This window comes from Coregonus lavaretus, assembly GCF_964263955.1.
Source record: "Coregonus lavaretus genome assembly, chromosome: 6".
In the NCBI taxonomy this organism is placed as follows: Eukaryota; Metazoa; Chordata; class Actinopteri; order Salmoniformes; family Salmonidae; genus Coregonus; species Coregonus lavaretus.
The window spans coordinates 50,209,882-50,231,214 of NC_139993.1; the positions used below are offsets into that span (position 1 = coordinate 50,209,882).

Genomic DNA, 21,333 nt, shown 5'->3' on the forward strand with positions numbered 1-21,333 from the left:
AAACACAACCCAACCTAGCCACACTGCTTCTTGACACAGTGCCCGCTTAACCCGGAAGCCAGCCGCACCAATGTGCCGGAGGGAACACCGTACACCTGGCGACCGAGTCAGCGTGCACTGCGCCCGGCCCGCCACAGGAGTCACTAGTGCGCGATGGGAAAAGAACATCCCTGCCGGCCAAACCCTCCCCTACCCTGAACGGCGCTGGGCCAATTGTGCGCCGCCCCATGGGTCTCCCGGTCGCGACAAGCTGTCCCGTTCTGTGAGCTTGTGTGGCCTACCACTTCGCGGCTGAGCCATTGTTGCTCCTAGACGTTTCCACTTCACAATAGCAGCATTTACAGTTGACCGGGGCAGCTCTAGCAAGGCAGAAATGTTACGAACTGACTTGTTGGAAAGGTGGCATCCTATGACGGTGCCACATTGAAAGTCACTGAGCTCTTCAGTAAGGTCATTCTACTGCCAATGTTTGTCTATGGAGATTGCATAGCTGTGTGCTCAATTTTATACACCGGTCAGCAACGGGTGTGGCTGAAATAGCCGAATCCACTAATTTGAAGGGGTGTCCACATACTTATGTATATATTGTGTATTTTCTTTCTTATTTATGCATCGTTGGGAAAGAGTTTCAATGTCTACACCTGTTGGTCTACACCTGTTGTGTTCAGCGCATGTGACAAATAACATTGAATTTTATTTGAGAAACAGCTTTTCTTGAACAATTCTGCCTCTGGTTGAAGAATAAAATAAGCAGCTCTAATGCAATATTGTTCTTCATCTTCTATTGACAGGACCGTAAACTGATTGCCAGTCTGTTTGTGCTATCCTGCCAAGAGCACAAACAGATCTGGGACCAGGCTAATAGGACAGATTGTAGGAGACAGACAGGAAAGATGTGTCGAAAGACAGGACCAGGATTCATTCCAGTTAAGTATATTATATACAGGTAACTGGCAAAATAAAGGAAACACCAACCTAAAGTGTCTTAATAGGGTGGGCCACCATCTGCTGTTCTGCCCTTGAGCAAGGCAGTTAACCCCCACAACAACTTATCCCCGGGCGCTGATTATGTGGATGTCGATTAAGGCAGCCCCCCGCACCTTTGGGTTAAATGCAGAAGACACATTTCATTTGAATGCATTCAGTTGTGCAACTGACTAGGTATCCCTCCTTTCCCATGAGCCAGAACAGCTTCAAGATTCTACAAGTGTCTGGAACTCTATTGGAGGGATGCGACACCATTCTTCCACAAGAAATTCTATCATTTGGTGTTTTGTTGATGGTGGTGGAAAACGCTGTCTCAAACGCCGCGCCAGAATCTCCCATAAGTGTTCAACTAGGTTGAGATCTGGTGACTGAGACGGCCATGGCATATGGTTTACATCGTTTTCATGCTCATCAAACCATTCAGATATTACTTGTGCCCTGTGGATGGGGGCATTGCCATCCTATGGGGGGCACAGCCATGGTAGCCAAAATAATGGCCTGCCCAGCATTTCTATATATGACCTTAAGCATGGGATATTAATTGTTTAATTAACTCAGGAACCACACCTGTGTGGAAGCACCTGCTTTCAATATACAGTACTTTGTATCCCTAATTTACTCAAGTGTTGTCATTATTTTGGCAGTTACCTGTATGTGCTGAAGGCGCCAGCGCTAACAGCTAAACCAACTCCAGAGCACACTAAAGCAATCTGTTGCGGGTATAGGTTTCAAACAAAGCACTAGGGTTGCAAAATTCCGGTAACTTTTCAAAAATCCTGGTTGAAGAGTTCCGGGTTTGAGGATTCTCTCGTGGGAATTTTCCGTAATAAAAAAAAAAACCTATGATGCATTCACCTTCATAACATTGAAGAGTACTTCCTGTCCCAAGCTGTCCTCCTTAAAGAAGTCATGCTCAGGATACGTCCGGGCGATGTCCCGGCGAATCAGCTTCTCACATGGTGATGTCATCTTCAGCAGCTCAGAGTACTGGTCTTTGATAGGCATGTTCTGGGCGTTGCATAGCAACTGCCATACTATCGCTCGGAAGTGATGGGGGATCCCTTTTCTGACCTGATCCTGTTTGGAGAGAAGAAAAATATTGGTCAGTGCTATTCGGGATCCTTGGGCCGTTCCTACCCTAAACATAACCCTTACCTAACCTTAACCATTTTACATTTCAACTTCAATGGGGTAGGGACATCCCAAGGATCCCTGATAGCATGGACCAAAAATATAAATCAGTATTTACTTTAGTTTGAAAATGCTAATATTACCAATTGGTGTCAGTGGCTAAACCAAAGTGTGGTTTTCAGTTTACCCGACCTTGTCTACAGATTGCTTTCAAAGTATATAAATAGTTTTGCTGAACTAGGCTATCCCTAATCATTAACGTAACATGACAACAGCCTATTCCCCCTCAGGAGACTGAAAAGATTTGGCATGGGTCCTCAGATCCTCAAAAAGTTATACAGCTGCACCATCGAGAGCATCCTGACTGGTTGCATCACCGCCTGGTATGGCAACTGCTCGGCCTCCGACCACAAGGCACTACAGAGGGTAGTGCGTACGGCCCAGTACAACACTGGGGCCAAGCCTCCTGCCATCCAGGACCTCTATACCAGGCGGTGTCAGAGGAAGGCCCTCAAAATTGTCGAAGACTCCAGCCACCCTAGTCATAGACTGTTCTCTCTGCTACCGCACAGCAAGCGGTACCGGAGCGCCAAGTCTAGGTCCAAAAGGCTTCTCAACAGCTTCTACCCCCAAGCCATAAGACTCCTGAACAGCTAATCATGGCTACCCTGACTATTTGCACTGCCCCCCCAATCCCCCTAATTTACGCTGCTGCTACTCTGTCTATTATTTATGCATAGTCACTTTAACTCTACCCACATGTACATATTACCTCAATTACCTCGACTAGCCAGTGCCCCCGCACATTGACTCTGCACCGGTACCCCCCTGTATATAGCCTCCCTACTGTTATTTTATTTTACTGCTCCTCTTTAGTTATTTGCTTTTATTTGTTTTACTTAACTTAATTTTTTTTAATGCATTGTTGGTTAAGGGCTTGTAAGTACAGTGAGGGAAAAAAGTATTTGATCCCCTCTCAATCAGAAAGATTTCTGGCTCCCAGGTGTCTTTTATACAGGTAACGAGCTGAGATTAAGAGTGTGCTCCTAAAGGGAGTGCTCCTAATCTCAGCTTGTTATCTGTATAAAAGACACCTGTCCACAGAAGCAATCAATCAGATTCCAAACTCTCCACCATGGCCAAGACCAAAGAGCTCTCCAAGGATGTCAGGGACAAGATTGTAGACCTACACAAGGCTGGAATGGGCTACAAGACCATCGCCAAGCAGCTTGGTGAGAAGGTGACAACAGTTGGTGCGATTATTCGCAAATGGAAGAAACACAAAAGAACTGTCAATCTCCCTCGGCCTGGGGCTCCATGCAAGTTCTCACCTCGTGGAGTTGCAATGATTATGAGAATGGTGAGGAATCAGCCCAGAACTACACGGGAGGATCTTGTCAATGATCTCAAGGCAGCTGGGACCATAGTCACCAAGAAAACAATTGGTAACACACTACGCCGTGAAGGACTGAAATCCTGCAGCGCCCGCAAGGTCCCCCTGCTCAAGAAAGCACATATACAGGGCCGTCTGAAGTTTGCCAATGAACATCTGAATTATTCAGAGGAGAACTGGGTGAAAGTGTTGTGGTCAGATGAAAACAAAATGGAGCTCTTTGGCATCAACTCAACTCGCCGTGTTTGGAGGAGGAGGAATGCTGCCTATGACCCCAAGAACACCATCCCCACTGTAAAACATGGAGGTGGAAACATTATGCTTTGGGGGTGTTTTTCTGCTAAGGGGACAGGACAACTTCACCGCATCAAAGGAACGATGGACGGGGCCATGTACCGTCAAATCTTGGGTGAGAACCTCCTTCCCTCAGCCAGGGCATTGAAAATGGGTCGTGGATGACAATGACCCAAAACACACGGCCAAGGCAACAACGGAGTGGCTCAAGAAGAAGCACATTAAGGTCCTGGAGTGGCCTAGCCAGTCTCCAGACCTTAATCCCATAGAAAGGAAGCTGAAGGTTCGAGTTGCCAAACGTCAGCCTCGAAACCTTAATGACTTGGAGAAGATCTGCAAAGAGGAGTGGGACAAAATCCCTCCTGAGATGTGTGCAAACCTGGTGGCCAACTACAAGAAACGTCTGACCTCTGTGATTGCCAACAAGGGTTTTGCCACCAAGTACTAAGTCATGTTTTACAGAGGGGTCAAATACTTATTTCCCTCATTAAAATGCAAATCAATTTATAACATTTTTGACATGCGTTTTCTGGATTTTTTTGTTGTTATTCTGTCTCTCACTGTTCAAATAAACCTACCATTAAAATTATAGACTGATTATTTATTTGTCAGTGGGCAAACGTACAAAATCAGCAGGGGATCAAATACTTTTTTCCCTCACTGTAAGCATTTCACTGTAATGTCTACACCTGTTGTATTCGGCTCATGTGGCAAATAAAATTTGATTTGATTTGAGTTGACAGAAAATATGTAGGCCTTGTTTTCTGAGTGTGTTTAGGAACATACTGGTATCCACGTAGAATGAAAACATTTAATGTGGTGTTCAGAGCAAACACAATCATGTGTCTCTGTGTGCTGCTACGCTCCAGTGTGTTTTCTCCACAGCACAGCATGTACCACAGTCAGTCACAGTCATTATAATACAATGTTCCACCACTAAATATAATCTAGTCAGTGAGGCCTTGTGCAGAGTGAAATTTTGTTATTGTAAATGACTGCCGATGTGACTCGATTAAGACATTTCCTCTGCAGAGGGGGAACACTGGCCAGTGGTGCTGGATGGAGTGTGTGTTAGTGTGTGTGCATAGTTGTAGTGTCTGTAGGCTACTTGTTGTTTTTGTGTGTGAGTATGTGTGCGTACAACCATGTGTGCATGCATGCTTTTGAGTGTGTGTGTGGTCAGGGGATCTTTCGCTCTCTCTCTGAGGTCAGTCTTGACAGTCCCAGCCTTGTAATGGAAACAATACACACTCTTACAATGTACACACACACACAGCCCCACTCCCTCCACTGGATGGTACTCAGACACACATGCAAGAGGAAACTCATGAATAACGCAAACAGCTGCAAATCCGCCTGGAAAATGACCTGCTCCCATTACTCTGTCTGTCACTACACTATGCTGTAAGCTCCTCAGTCTATTGTTGGTGTTCACTCAGTGTTATGTCCCAAATGGCACCCTATTCCCCATCTAAGGCTCTGGTCAAAAGTAATACAGTATGTAGGGCATAGTGTAGCAGTTGGGACGCAGCCTGCGACAGGCTCATTGTTAAGAGGCTTATCTTTTTTTCTGGAGCACCTTAGTGGAAAAGGGAGAATATGATGCATTTAATTCTTCGCTAGTAAGTTAAATTGAGAATATCAGTTTTCTGATGCAACAGAAAAGTAGTATGCTTAGTAGTCTCCTTCTGCCTTGCAAGTTGAAACACACTCGACTAGGTCAATAGGAGAGAGCAATGTCAACTCAGCAGTATAATAAATCCATGTAAAATAGCCTACACCTTAACAATAAATCCATTATTTATTTTAGACAGGTCTAAAGAAACATGATATAAAGAAAATGTAGTCTATTTCAGAAGAACAGAACAGCATACTCTGAGTTGTCCTTACGTCAGGTCCTGATCTGGCTATGCCATATGGCCGTGGGCAACACTAGTTCATTTAGCAGACAAGATTTGCTTAGAATTCTGTGGCATTATTTTATAGTATGAAGAATACAATTGAACAAAGGTGAATATTTTTCTCCATACGATTTGAGGGAGTGCGCACATGCGGCTATTCTGTGTTAAGCGGTTAACAAATAAATAGATACTCCTATATGCTTCATTTAGAGTTATTCATGTAACTTTAGTTGATCTCCAAACGTTGGGCTATATGTTTTGCATGATGCGACTAATGATTATTGGAAAAAAGTTGCATGAAAGGCATGAGCTCTGCTTAGTTTTTTTTGCGCAGGCTGTACACACTTCATCAGTCTCTCATTATTTTATTATTATTATATTATTTATTTATATTTATATTATTATTCACAATTTGACAAGCACTTGATAATGCCTCGAATTTCCCGGCGTCATCCCCTTTTTGTGTCCATAATGCCCCCTATAAAAATCCATGCATTTTGCAGCCAGTGGCCATTGTGGGCTAGGCTACATGAGGTGTGCGACCATGATTAGAAAAAGTTGCAAAAAAAGGCATTGTTTCTTGCCTTACGCTGGGCATAATTCACAAGTGATAGGCTAATATTGTCACCCATCAGACTATTCTTGATTTAATCTTATCATTATATATACTAAATAATATATGTGTGAAAATTGTTTTGACTTAGAATGGACCATTATCTTCCACCTGTCTCAAACAGGGGCAGGGGAAAAAATACATGTAATCTATGCACTTAAATAGCTAATGGAGGACGCTTTTCCCGTGGTTCATTTTCATGCCAGCCAGGTAGGATATACTCCTGTTGTAAAGAGAAGCAATGTGGTTAATATTAGGAATGTAGAGAAAATATTTTTATTTTTTTGTCATTTAGCAGACGCTCTTATCCAGAGCGACTTACAGGAGCAATTAGGGTTTAGTGCCTTGCTCAAGGGCACGTCGACAGATTTTTTTCACCTAGTCGGCTCTGGGATTAGAACCAGCGACCTTTCGGTTACTGGCACAACGCTCTTAACCACTAAGCTACCTGCCGCCCATAAATATAGTAGGCCTAGCCTATAGAAAGCTGATGAGAACCTCTTTTTAATAGAGACCATCACTCTGTTTTCTCACATAATTGCATAGCCTATATAAATGTTGCGCAACATGAGCTCATGGGCTCTCATGAAGTGTTTGATTAGATTTTCAAATACATTTGCATTGATGTCAGAGTGATTAGAGGGACAATAGAGTGCAGAGTACCAGGCAGTTGGCAAGTTTGGTAGGCTACTAATGACCATCAGCAGCTTCAGAGCTTGGAGAAGCCTAATTACCGTGACTAAACGGTCATGTGGAATTTGACTGCCTTCATGACTCATGACCGCCTGTGTTGTGGTAATACGGTCACCGTAACAGCCCCTAGTCATGTAGCCGAGGCCCAGTGCAAGGTTCTCCACCACTTTAACATACAATGCAAAACTAATGCATAACAGCACCTCCAATTTACAACTGTGCATTAAGGACTCATTTCCTGGACCCAGATTAAGCCTAGTCCTGTACATTGCATGCTTTTTTGTCTGTGACCAGGTTTACGCTTGGTCCTGGAAACCAACCAGATGTATTATAAAAAGGGACACGTCATTGACATGGGTAATCAGACTTTCCCCTGTGCGACCAGAGAGACACAATCAGTTGGCAGTGAGCACTAACAGGACTACATTTAGACCAGAACTCACATAGTAAATTCAAGACAACAACAGTAAGGGTCAGTGAGAGACATCAAAAGTAACAGTCAGTATCTGGTGTGGCCACCAGCTGCATTAAGTACTGCAGTGCATCTCCTCCTCATGGACTGCACCAGATTTGCCAGTTCTTGCTGTGAGATGTTACCCCACTCTTCCACCAAGGCACCTGCAAGTTCCCGGACATTTCTGGGGGGAATGGCCCTAGCCCTCACCCTCCGATCCAACAGGTCCCAGACATGCTCAATGGGATTGAGATCCGGGCTCTTCGCTGGCCATGGCAGAACACTGACATTCCTGTCTTGCAGGAAATCACGCACAGAACGAGCAGTATGGCTGGTGGCATTGTCATGCTGGAGGGTCATGTCAGGATGAGCCTGCAGGAAGGGTACCACATGAGGGAGGAGGATGTCTTCCCTGTAACGCACAGCGTTGAGATTGCCTGCAATGACAACAAGCTCAGTCCAATGATGCTGTGACACATCGCCCCAGACAATGACGGACCCTCCACCTCCAAATCGATCCCGCTCCAGAGTACAGGCCTCGGTTTAACGCTCATTCCTTCGACGATAAACGCGAATCCGACCATCACCCCTGGTGAGAGCACTTTTTGCCAGTCCTGTCTGGTCCAGTGACGGTGGGTTTGTGCACATAGGCGACGTTGTTGCCGGTGATATCTGGTGAGGACCTGCCTTCCAACAGGCCTACAAGCCCTCAGTCCAGCCTCTCTCAGGCTATTGCGGACAGTCTGAGCACTGATGGAGGGATTGTGCGTTCCTGGTGTAACTCGGGCAATTGTTGTTGCCACCCTGTACCTGTCCCGCAGGTGTGATGTTCGGATATACCGATCCTGTGCAGGTGTTGTTACACCGTGGTCTGCCACTGCGAGGACGATCAGCTGTCCGTCCTGTCTCCCTGTAGCGCTGTCTTAGGCGTCTCACAGTACGGACATTGCAATTTATTGCCCTGGCCACATCTGCAGTCCTCATGCCTACTTGCAGCATGCCTAAGGCACGTTCACGCAGATGAGCAGGGACCCTGGGCATCTTTCTTTTGTCAGTAGAAAGGCCTCTTTAGTGTCCTACGTTTTCATAACTGTGAACTTAATTGCCTACCGTCTGTAAGCTGTTAGTGTCTTAACGACCGTTCCACAGGTGCATGTTCATTAATTGTTTATGGTTAATTGAACAAGCATGGGAAACAGTGTTTAAACCCTTTACAATGAAGATCTGTGAAGTTATTTGGATTTTTACGAATTATCTTCGAAAGACAGGGTCCTGAAAAAGGGACGTTTCTTTTTTTGCTGAGTTTAGTATTAACACCAGGAAACAGAGAGACTGCTGTACTGTACAGAATGTATTCACTAACTTCAATGATTACAAATATTTGTGCAACTTGTAGCTAGCTAGTAAGCGAACATAGGAACCTTGTATCTTCTCCGCCAATGCTCTTCTTGCTTTACTCTGAAGTATTCAGGCGAGGACGAGAGGAATCAAGCACAGATTATTGAGATTCACCCATAGTCTCTCACCTATATGTTTAGGGCCAAGGGGAAGGGGTTAGGGCCAAGGGGAAGGGTGAAGGGGTAGGGCTAAGGGGAAGGGGTTAGGTTTAGGGCCAATGGGAAGGGTGAAGGGGTAGGGCCAAGGGGAAGGGGTTATGGTTAGGGCACAGGGGAAGGGGTTATGGTTAGGGCACAGGGGAAGGGGTTAGGTCCAAGGGGTTGGGAGTGAATTGAGACTGGCTCTTCCAGAGAGTTGCCTCTGACTCTTACAGAAGTGTCTGGTGCACGAGACTACTCACCTTGAGCTGCTTCTCATTCTTCTTGCGGACGTCCTCCCACTCGTTAACGATGCGTCCCCAGAGAATCCAAGAGTCCTCCTCCAGGTGAGACAGGTTGGAGGAGGCAGAGGAGCTGGACACCAGGCTGGAGACGCTGTTCCTCCTGGAGCCGTTCACAGAGCGGAGTGACTTACTGTCCGTCTCCAGCAACCTAAAGAGACAAACACAACCAACATAACCATTCTACTCAGGCATACACCATCTCCAATGAGAGACATTATGTTGGGAGTTTGGACTGAATGAGAGAACATTTCATTTTATGTTCGGAAATGAAGGCAGCTCAAATTACATTATGGACGACAGATATAGATAATTTTATGTAAAGAACAAACACACGGAACCTGTCAATCTGAAACGTTTCATTAGTGTCAATACATATAGTCACTGTTTACAGTAGAAAGGATCAGAAACACATTGATTTGGGCAGTGAAAGCAGTGTGTGTTTACTTTACACTGTGGGTAAATGCTTGAGGCAAGTAGCCCAATAACAGATGCTGAACATTTATCCAAATCGTGCTGGCACTGGTAGACGGTGAAGCCACTAAATTCTAGCGCAGTGCTAAAAATGGAAAAGCTCATTCAAGAAGGAAGAATTTGCAGTGAGATGTATTACAGCTTTATGACAGAGCCATAGCCAAGGAGAGCCCACTGCAACAGCAGCCCCAGTGACGATGGGAGAAAAGCCTGCTGCCGCCACAGCTCTGAGCCCTAGATGTAGGGTCAATTGGGTTACAGACAGTACTAGGGACAAAGTGCATCTCTTAAAAACGTTGGCAGAACAACACATCCTTTCACAGCACTTCTGTTTCAGTTTCCTCAAACAAAAATGTAATGAACATGGATAGTAAAGCCTTGAACAACCATCATGATCAATCTACATCAGGGTCACTACTGTATTTTTACAGTCCACTCCAAACACGTTTTTCAGTCAGACTGATATTTCATGGAACCTTTAACTTGCATTAACGTCCCAAGTGTCCCAAGTGACAGAAAGCAAAGTGGACGTAGACAGTTGTTTACCTATTACTTCAATGAGATCCTACATTTGTACTAAACCCAAAACATGACCCCTTAAAAAAAGCCATAACACGTCAACAGTAATGTGGGTCAATACAAAGCAGCCTAAATAACTGCATGGCATCTGGTCTCATCTATTTGATTGAAAACATACCTAAAAGTGGGTTAGTGAGAATAAGCTGCAGGAGTATGTATAAGTTCACAGCAGACTGACCTTGTATCAGTCTGTTTTCTGCCATATGAACAGGACCCATGGCTGTGAGAGGGAACCATGCCTCCCAACCTATACAGTGCAGTGCTGACGAGCCCATAGTTATGTCCCAAATGGCAACCTATTCCCTATGTAGTCCTGGTCAAAAGTAGTGCACTTCATAGGGAATAGGGTGCCATTTGGGAAGAGGCTATGGCCAATGCTGGGACACAAAGGCTCAGAAACCTGATCTCGGAAGAAGACAAGGGCCTGGGCCTCTTGGCTCCAGGGTGACATCACTGGGAGTGCTCCCAGACTGGGTAGGGTTACAGCCATATTTGGGTCAGGAGGAAGGGGGCCAGGGTAGGCCTGGGTTACAGGGACAGCTAGAACAGCACCAGCAAGGGTTTTACAGTTAGGACATACATTCAACATATTGGGAAAGGTAGTAAATATTGCAGATGAATAATATTGTGTTGTGGGAATCATTTAAACAGTGATAGCTGCTTGCTTAATTAACACAGAGCTTTGCTTTCAATGGCAACTGATCTAGAAAGCAGTAGGCTAGATACCAGACCATGTATCATGAGAGGCCTAAAAAAGTGACAATGCTGTTGCTAAATGCAGAGCCCAATGTCATCACAGCTATAATGGGATGTGAGGGAATACACTACTAAGATATAGGCTTTAGCCATCCTAACAGGACAAGAGGTTGCAGTAGCAGCCTATGGCTTCTAGCAAACATACAAGATAACACTGAGTGTGCTCTTAAGAGGCTGTGTGGAAGCAGGAAGGGTAGGGAATGTTGAGGTCATTAATAAGGTTAGTCACTGGCCTGTAACGATTAACTTTCCTCTAACCTAAAAAGTCTATATGAGTTGTAGGCCTAAACCAACAAATGTAGCCTAGGCCTAATCAAAGAATATGGAAAGAACAATCAATTTCAACCATGGATTAAGTACTAACCGTCCACATATTAATATGTTCCTCTCTCCTTGGTAGATTTCATCATACTATGTCATTTTCAGAAATATATTCCAAATGTTGATACACTGTTCATTCTGGGCACACACTGTGACAGACAGAAAACCTGAATTCCCAATGTAGCCTAGTCATTGATCCTCAGCTAATAATTCACCAGTAGACAAAACATTCCATGCTGTGTTCTCACAGATGGCTCAAAACAAAATACATCAAACCATTTTTATTTACTGAAAAGATCCAGTACAGTCTCAATTACATTTGGCATACCCAGAGTAAGAGAAGAAAATCACAGAGATTCCTTGGAGGAACAACAGAGGATACAAAGGAACTATTTAAACGAGTTGCTCTGACGATGTGGTTTGTTGCCAAATAATCCATGTCAGTTAGACTTTGTCCTCAGTTATGGCCTCTCGGTAATGAGAAGAGAGCCATGGCATCTAGAAGGAGAAGCTAGGATCCTCGTGCTGCTTACCAGGATAAACTCATGGTGCCGTCTTCATGTCTTTGGTGTGTAGTTAGAAGATCCAGAGAAGCTACCAGCCTTTGCCTAATGAACTGGCTGAACTGAGTCTGGGACTCGTCTCTCTCAAACTCAAATGTCTTATCAACTTACACAGTACAAAGGCCTTCCCCTTCTCTCTGTGTGTGTGTGTGTGCGTGCGTGTGTGTGTGTGTTGCATTACATTAGTATCTATGATACTGCATTGATCTCAAAGTACACAAGTTCTCCCTCGGCGCTCACAGATGTATAATAACCTACTTTTTGCTGCACCTGCAGATCAGTGTCTTCCTGCTCAGTCATAAAGAGAGGATAACTAGGCCTAAACATAAAACTAAGATAGAAAAATCTTGTTCTCATCCGTTTTCATTTTGGTATTTAAAAAGGGGAGAAACAAGGAATTTCAACATCAACATCAGTGTGATATCATACAACAGTTTTTTTGTTGTTTCTTTTGTTGAAAGATTCTTCCTGCAGTGAATGTGTACTTTCTCTAACTTCTTCAAAGACACAGTGTTGGTTCGGAGGATACCACTTTTCTATGGGAGTCGATTAAGCTTATCAAACGTTGTAAACTCTGATAAAAATATGTAACATTTTTGTAGACAAGTCATTTTCAAACCCCAGTCACGATGATCCTCAAGACTGTACCTCCTACCCCTAACACTGCCTTTTCTAAGGGGGCAACAAGAGCTCTAAATGTCCCGGGATGAGCTCTCTTTATCGGGGTGACATGAGGATGAGGGTCTTTGTGAGCTGTGGCAGATGAGGTATTTTTGTCAGTCACAGGATAGGCAGGGCCTTTAATAAACTTTATAGGATTCGTATATATTTGTACAATTAGCAGCTATGAATCAAAACAGCAGAAATACTTTGAAAACAGTTACTGCAGACTTTTTCTAGCCCCAACTCGCACATGCTCATACTTGACTTGACTATTTTTATTCGCAAAGGTCACCTTGTCCTAGAGAGATTTACACGGTTATCAAAACGTCACGCCAGAGTAAGCATACACGAAACACAGCCCTTATCTTAAGTGTTTCTAAAATCCCCTATGGGGAAAAATGAAGTGGAAAAACGATTGGAACCATTTCCTTGTTTGACCGCTAGGTTTATGAGTAGTATGACTCATACTGTGGTACTTTATGCTCGCACTGTAGAGCCTTGCAAATTGACAAGCTTTATAAAGCATAGGGAAAACAGACCTATTCAAATATAATTCTCACTTCTGCTTCTCCCACACAGCAGACTGTGCAGAAAGTTCAGCCAGTATTAGCTTTACTAACTGCAACATGTGTCCTACTACTACAGCTCATCATCTCAACCCCACGAACATCGCTCTCACACTTCAGACAGATCAGTTCACCCACATCTCACAGGGCTCTGACTGCAGTCTTCTTCACTTGAGATTGCCGTACTGAGTCGTCGTCCCAAATGGCAACCTATTCCCTTTATAGTGCACTACCTTTGACCAGGGCCCATCTCAGCGAGTCCCCTGCTGCACTTCTCCGGCCTCCTCGTTTCCATGTCAACACTCAGACTGCTTATAAAAGCAGGTTGAGAGCCACAGGAGGGAGAGAAAGGGGGAGAGTGGAGGGGGCAGCAGTGGCAGTGGGGTGTGTTGAGTCCAAATGCACTCGTCTTGTTTCAGCTAATGAACACTTCAGGGACAGACAGTGTGGCTGTAGGCCTACTTTTACTTAGATCCCTGTGAAAATGCCTTTGTAGCCACTGTCACTGTTAGTCACTGTTGTCGCTGTTATTCCATTGCTAAACAATTAAGATTGATATAAAAACTGCCTTTGTCACTGGTCTAATCAGTGCAAATGTTGTACATGAAAAGAGGAAAGGGAACAAAAATGTATTCATATGTTGACAGAGCTTGATTGATTGATTGATTCATTGATTAATTAATGTATTAATTCATAGTTGGTGCTCACCTGTTCTGCTCCTCCAGCTTGGCGAGCAGCTCCAGTTCATCTGGGCTGAGCTTAGCGGGCGATGCCGACGTGGGGGACGGGGAGGAGGAGGTGGCTGTGGTGGTCTGCAGGGACGAGGGCACCGTTGCCACCTGGCTAGACGAGGTGGCCACCTGGCTAGCCATCTGACTGACCGTGTGTGACACGGAATTCTTCACCCATGAGAGAGTAGAACTCAGCTTGCCTGCAACCTTGTCAGTCGCCACCTGTGGAGAAGGAGAACGAGAGAGGTAGAAAGAGAGAGAGATGTGGAGAGAAGCATGTGAGCTGTAAGAGGGATTTACAAGTACACTTCCTTCCTTCCTTCTGTCTGTTTTATGTATTTTGGGCTTTCTTTCCTGCAATGTTTTAGTTATGGACACTGGACAGCCAGAGAACAAAACAGACTATTTACAACCATCTCTAGACAGAATTGAACACTGATTTGTGACTGTTGGTGTGTAGTAAGGCTTTTCTTGGTGTGGATCCATGCTTTATCTAACGACTAACTTCCTCTTTTTCTTCTTCATCACACTGGTGCATCAAGAATTTACAAAACACTCACAGACTGTTAATGCAAAAGCAGCAGCTTGAAGGAAGAAAGACAAACTGGCTCAGTAGGTCGTTGATACAGACCCCTTGACTTATTCCACATTGTGTTGTGTTACAGCCTGAATTCAAAATGGATTAAATATATGTTTTTCCCTCACTGATTTATGCACATTTACTACCTAATGACAAAGTGAAAACATGTTTTTTATATATTTTAGCAAATTTATTGAAAATGAAATACAGAAATATCTCATTTACATAAGAATTCAGACTCCTGAGTTAATACATGTTAGAATCACCTTTGGCAGCAATTAAGCTGCGAGTCTTTCTGGTTAAGTCTCTAAGAGCTTTGCACACCTGGATTGTAGAATATTTGCACATTATTCTTTTTAAAATTCTCCAAGCTCTGTCAAGTTGGTTGTTGATCATTGCTAGACAGCCATTTTCAAGTCTTGCCATAGATTTTCAAGCCGATTTAAGTCAAAACTGTAACTAGGCCACTCAGGAACATTCAAAGTCATCTTGGTAAGCTATTCCAGCGTATAATTGGCCTTGTGTTTTAGGTTATTGTCCTAATGAAAAGGTGAATTTGTCTCCCAGTGTGTTAGAAAGCAGACTGAACCAGGTTTTCCTCTAGGAGTTTGCCTGTGCTTAACTCTATTCTGTTTATTTTTATATAAAAAAAGAACTCCCCAGTCCTTGCCGATGATAAGCATACCCATAACATGATGCAGCCACAACCATGCTTGAAAAAATGAAGAGTGGTACTCAGTGATGTGTTGGATTTGCCCCAAACATAACACTTTGTATTCAGGACATAAGGTTCATTTATTTAAAAAAAATGTTTTACCAATCTAACAATAGGTGCCCTTCTTTTGCGAGGTATTGAAAAACCTCCCTGTTCTTCGTGGTTAAATCTGTGTTTTAAATTCACTGCTCGACTGAGGGACCTTACAGATTATTGTATGTGTGGGGTACAGAGATGAGGTAGTCATTCAAAAATCATGTTAAACAACAATCCATGCAACTTGTTAAGCAACGTTTTACTCCTGAACTTATTTAGGCTTGCCATAACAAAGGGTGGAATACTTGACTTAACACCATTTTTTATTACATTTGTAAAAATGTCTACAAACATAATTCCACTTTGACATTATGGGGTATTGTGTGTAGGCCAGTGACACAAAATCACAATTTAATCCAGGCTGTAACACAACAAAATTTGGAAAGAGTCAAGGGGTGTGAATACTTTCTGAAGGCACTGTACATAGTGAACGTATTCGGTTGCACACCACTCAATCCAATGAAACTGACACCACTAGTGAGAAGGTCATGAGATCCAATGGACTATACTATAGACTATAGTCAGGGATGTAGCTCAGTTGGTAGAGCATGGCGTTTGCAACGCCAGGGTTGTGGGTTCGATTCCCAGGTGGGGCCAGTATGAAAAATAAAATAAAAATAATGTATGCACTCACTAACTGTAAGTCGCTCTGGATAAGAGCGTCTGCTAAATGACTAAAAATGTTTATTTTTTATGTCTACCATCATGATACAGTAGGCCTAGGCTATGTCTTTCCATCTGTGGAATAGGCCTACAGGAACATTGGATAAGCAGATAATGTGCAATGTGCCTTTATGATGTTTAAAGTAGCAAAGTATTTTACAGATGATGTCCAGCTGAATTAAAAGGTGACAAACCCACTCTAAATGGATGAATCTACATGCTAAACTAAAGCAAGAGTTCCTTGTAAAAAGGGACACGAGACAACACTAAACAAGCTGTTTATAAGTCACCAGACACATTTCACAACAGACAGTGGTCCCATACTGTAGGCCTTGTGTTGTAGCTAACTCTGTATAGCCTATGGCTTGACAACGACAGAGGAGTTGGCTACAGCACACTACAGTATGGTACCAGGCTAGACATAGGCTAGTTATAGGCTACTACACTATTCAAATCCTCCCAGATACTCCTACCTGTAAAGAGTGCCGCTATTCCAAATGTAGTCTTTACAATCCATGCAGAAATCCAGTCAGTATCAACAAAATGAAAACAGGTTAGAAAAAACTCCCAACAGAAAAGACTGACATTATCAGTAACACTCCAGTTATTCTCCTAACATAACATAATTTTTTGGCACCAAGGCCTAACTCCCGTCTTTTGAACAATCGTCTCAAAAGCAGATTTGCGGTGTGTCTTCATGTACTTTGCAGAGTCATATGCTGATCACAGTGTCAGGGCAGGCAGGGTCAAAGTGCTGTTCCTCCTCCTGAGATATTCAACACAGCACAGTGCTGCCTGGCACTGTAACAGGAGTTGGTTAAATCTTTCCTTTCATCTTTAGTCCGCAAGACAAGAGCCTCTGGAATTCACCTGACAGTGGGTGGTTCAGAAAAACATCAGTCACCAACTCATGTCACATCACACAAAGCTAGAGTGCACTACTAGAGACGTAACTTTGACCTCAAGAGGAAGTCTGAGGAACCTCAGTCATCAAGCAGGTTTTTGTAGTTGTCAAAAATGGTGAGTCACTTGATTTCTCGATCATCGCAAATATTCCCTATGACAGTCAATTTCCTTATAATCACCATAATAATAATCATTGTCCGAGCGAGCGAGAAATACTGTATCAGTGCTGAGGAAGGATACAATGTTATCACTCTCTCAGAATGACATTTACACAGTACAGTTTCCTAGCTATAGGCCTAATCATAACGTCTGTCGCAAAAAATTATCCATTTACTGTTGAGAACAACTAACTAGTCTGCATGTTGTCTTGGCTGACAAACTCAAGCCCATGGCTCCACCCGGTCCCCTGACCCAAAACTTTTTGAAAGCAGCAGCAGTTACTATTCTGCTGGAATGAAAATACAGGACAGCTGTTACTCTGGAGAAAAGACGCCTACGTCCCCACCTGCACTGTCCCCAACCTATTTCTATCTAGTGCTGTTGTGGGTCGAATGCTAGGGAGTTACGCAAATGTGACGGTTGAGTGACTGAAATAGAGGATCATTGTATTAGACCTAGGCAGCGTATATATTCAGTCTTGGAGAGCCAAATTGTGATTGACACAATGTTATTACACCCGAGTCACGACTTGACACTTTAACCATATCCTGTCATTTAGATCTGCAGTAGTAATGAGGCCAGACTGACATCTTTTGAGAGAAATCCACAAAAGGAAACCCCTTCTTGAAAGGCTAACCTCAAGTCACTTACTCAATTTACACACAATCCCACAGGAGCAGATGATATCGCTACCAGAGAGAGAGACTGAGACTCAGAGGCGTGTTCTGAAAAGTAACAACTCATCTCTTTTCCCCGGACCATCTACATCATGTATATAGAGGCAATTTGCTGCGTTGTGAGAAGGCCAGAGCCGAGCTGAATCCGAGCCGACATTCACCAACACCTCATGCATTTTGATGTACAGTAGCTTAATGAAGAAGGATATAGAGCTGGAGGGCAGTCCCATAATGAGCCTAAGAGGGTGTTTGATTTCTTTCCTTCTCATCTGCTGGGCCGCTGGACCAGCTCATTAATTAAAACAACATGGTCTTTAAGTGCTCCAGAGTCCTGACTGAGTCGGTCTGATGTGTGTAAGCATCATGTTCAGGCCTATCTGCACCCCTATAGTGTGACTCTCACTACATCACTAAACTGGGTTAGGGTCACTGAAATACTATACGTCACTTAAATAACAAACAGGTTTTTGGACTGTCTATGGAATTATGGAAGTTCATTTGTCAATGGCCTATATGATCCAAGGTCAAGTTAGTTGTGGGATGTTGGGCCTAGAGATGCATGATGGTTGAAACTCCCTGAGACTAGAGTAGCCTATAAATGCATGCTATGTAAACTGCTAGCCTATATAAGTGCCAGTGGTATTTCCCAGGTCAAGAAACAAACAAAACAGCCATTTATCTGTGATTTCTAGTTCCTGTTAGTGTCTGCAAAACTCTGCATGTAGCCTGAGTTTAGTGCCAGGGGTGATTCTCTCTCCAGTCTAAATGGGGGAAGCCCAGAGTCGGAGGCTAGCTCTGACCCTCACCTGACACCAAGGTCTGTCAGACTTTGCTTGGATATCTATGTAGCCAACCTCTGTGGGACGGAGTGAGTCAGTATACACTAACGTTCAAAAGTTTGGCGTCACTTAGAAATGTCCTTGTTTTCGAAAGAAAAGCATTTTTTTTGTCCATTACAATAACATCAAATTGATCAGAAATACAGTGTAGACATTGTTAATGTTGTAAATGGCTATTTTTATGGAATATCTACATAGGCGTACAGAGGCCCATTATCAGCAACCATCAGTCTTGTGTTCCAATGGCACGTTGTGTTTGCTAATCCAAGTTTATCATTTTAAAAAGGCTAATTGCTCATTAGAAAACCCTTTTGCAATTATGTTAGCACAGCTGAAAACTGTTTAAAGAAGCAATAAAACTGGCCTTTTTGAGACTAGTTGAGTATCTGGAGCATCAGCAATTGTGGGTTCGAGTACAGGCTCAAAATGGCCAGAAACAAATAATTTTCTTATGAAACTCGTCAGTCTATTCTTGTTCTGAGAAATGAAGGCTATTCCAGGCGAGAAATTGCCAAGAAACTGAAGATCTCGTACAACGCTGTGTACTACTCCCTTCACAGAACAGCGCAAACTGGCTCTAACCAGAATAGAAAGAGGAGTGGGAGGCCCCGGTGCACAACTGAGCAAGAGGACAAATACATTAGTGTCTAGTTTGAGAAATAGGCGCCTCACAGGTCCTCAACTGGCAGCTTCATTAAATAGTACCCGCAAAACACCAGTCTCAACGTCAACAGTGAAGAGGCGACTCCGGGATGCTGACCTTCTAGGCAGAGTTGCAAAGAAAAAGCCATATCTCAGACTGCCCACCTTAATCTTTTATTTTTATTGGCCAGTCTGCGATATGGCTTTTTCTTTCCAACTCTGCCTAGAAGGTCACCATCCCGGAGTCGCCTCTTCACAACAGCAGACCACATGTAACCACGCCAGCCCAGGACCTCCACATCCAGCTTCTTCACCTGCCGGATCGTCTGAGGAGGGCTGCTGAGGAGTATTTTAGTCTGTAATAAAGCCCTTTTGTGAGGAAAAACTAATTCTGATTGGCTGGGCCAGGCTCCCCAGTGGGTGGGCCCATGCCTTCCCAGGCCCACCCATGGCTGCACCCCTGCCCAGTCATGTGAAATCCATAGATTAGGGCCTAATGAATTTATTTCAATTGACTGATTTCCTTATATGAACTGTAACTCAGTAAAATCGTTGAAATTGTTGCATGTTGCGTTTATATTTTTGTTCAGTACATAAAATCATATAATATAAAATAATGACACGACTTAAGCATATCTTGTCTGCTAAATGAACAAGCCTACAGCCTAATGGCATGCCACATAGCTAGATAACATACAGTAATAGGCCAACTCATTCTGTTAAGCTGAAAAAAAAATTTCTTTAGACCTATCTATAATAAATAATGGATTTATTGTTATGATCTATATTAAATGTATTTATTAGACTTGTTAAATATAGATGTTCCAAAGGTATGCATCAGCAGCTTGTATATGTGGAGGCCTGGAGATACTAAACAACAAAATGTCATGACCGCCACAGCACTATCTATGACTTGGATGGCTGGAGTCTTTGACCATTTTTAGGGCCTTTCTCTGACACCGCCTGGAATAGAAGTCCTGGATGGCAGGGAGCTCTGCCTCAGTGATGCACTGGGCCGTACGCACTACCTTCTGTAGTGCCTTGTCGTCGGATGGCAAGCAGTTGCCATACCAAGCGGTGATGCAGCCAGTCAAGATGCTCTAAATGGTGCAGCTGTGTAACTTTTTGAGGATATGAGGGCCCATGCCAAATCTTTTTAGCCTCCAGAGGAGGAAGAGGCGTTGTCGTGGCCTCTTCACGACTGTGTTGGTGTGTTTGGACCATGACAGGTCCTTAGCGATGTGGACACCGAGGAACTTGCTCTTGACCAACTCCACTACGGCCCGGTGATGTGAATGGGGGCGTGCTCGGCCCTCTGTTTCCTGTAGTCCACGATCAGCTCCTTTGTCTTGGTGACGTTGAGGGAGAGATTTTTGTCCTGGCACCACACTGCCAGGTCTCTGACCTTCCTGTAGGCTGTCTCACTGTCGTCGGTTATCAGGCCTACCACTGTCGTGTTGTCGACAAACTTAACGATGGTGTTGGGAGTCGTGCGCGGCCACGTAGTCGTGGGTGAACAGGGAGTACAGGAGGGGACTAAGCACGCACCCCTGAGGGGCCCCCGTGTTGAGGGTCAGCATGGCGGATGGGTTGTTGACTAGCCTCACCACCTGGGTGCGGCCCGTCAGTTTAGTGATGAGATTGGAGGGCACTACGGTGTTGAACGCTGAGCTGTAGTCAATGAACAGCATTGTCACGTAGGTGTTCCTTTTGTCCAGGTCGGAAAGGGCAGTGTGGAGTACAATAGAGATTGCGTCATCTGTGGATCTGTTGGGGCGGTATGCGAATTGGAGTGGGTCCAGGGTGTCTGGGATGATGGTGTTGATGTGAGCCATGACCAGCCTTTCAAAGCATTTCATGGCTACAGATGTGATTGCTACGGGGAGATAGTCATTTAGACAGGTTACCTTGGCGTTCTTGGGCACAGGGACTATGGTGGTCTGCTTGAAACATGTAGGTATTACAGACTGGGTCAGGGTGGGGTTGAAAATGTCAGTGAAGACACTTGCCAGCTGGTCCGCGCATGCTCTGAGTATGCGTCCTGGTAATCCGTCTGGCCCTGCGGCCTCGTGAATGTTAAACTGTTTAAAGGTTTTATTC

At 44.1% G+C, this 21,333-nt stretch overlaps 1 protein-coding gene across 4 annotated transcripts in view; it reads right to left on the reverse strand.

The window, feature by feature from the left end:
• The window catches only part of evi5b (ecotropic viral integration site 5b), a 61,855-nt gene that overhangs the window by 32,323 nt on the left and 8,199 nt on the right, over window positions 1-21,333 (reverse strand). The window contains exons 1-4 of one of the 4 annotated variants that reach the window (XM_084163246.1): window positions 16,484-16,740; window positions 13,934-14,178; window positions 9,265-9,454; window positions 1,843-2,064 (exon numbers count right to left, since the gene is read on the reverse strand). In XM_084163246.1, the coding sequence (XP_084019372.1) occupies window positions 1,843-2,064; window positions 9,265-9,454; window positions 13,934-14,097 (576 nt within the window). In that variant the 5' untranslated portion in view covers window positions 14,098-14,178; window positions 16,484-16,740. Of the gene's footprint in view, window positions 1-1,842; window positions 2,065-9,264; window positions 9,455-11,966; window positions 12,097-13,933; window positions 14,179-16,483; window positions 16,745-21,333 lie in introns of those variants that run through there. The other 3 variants (XM_084163249.1, XM_084163247.1, XM_084163248.1) reach the window with 3 other exon arrangements.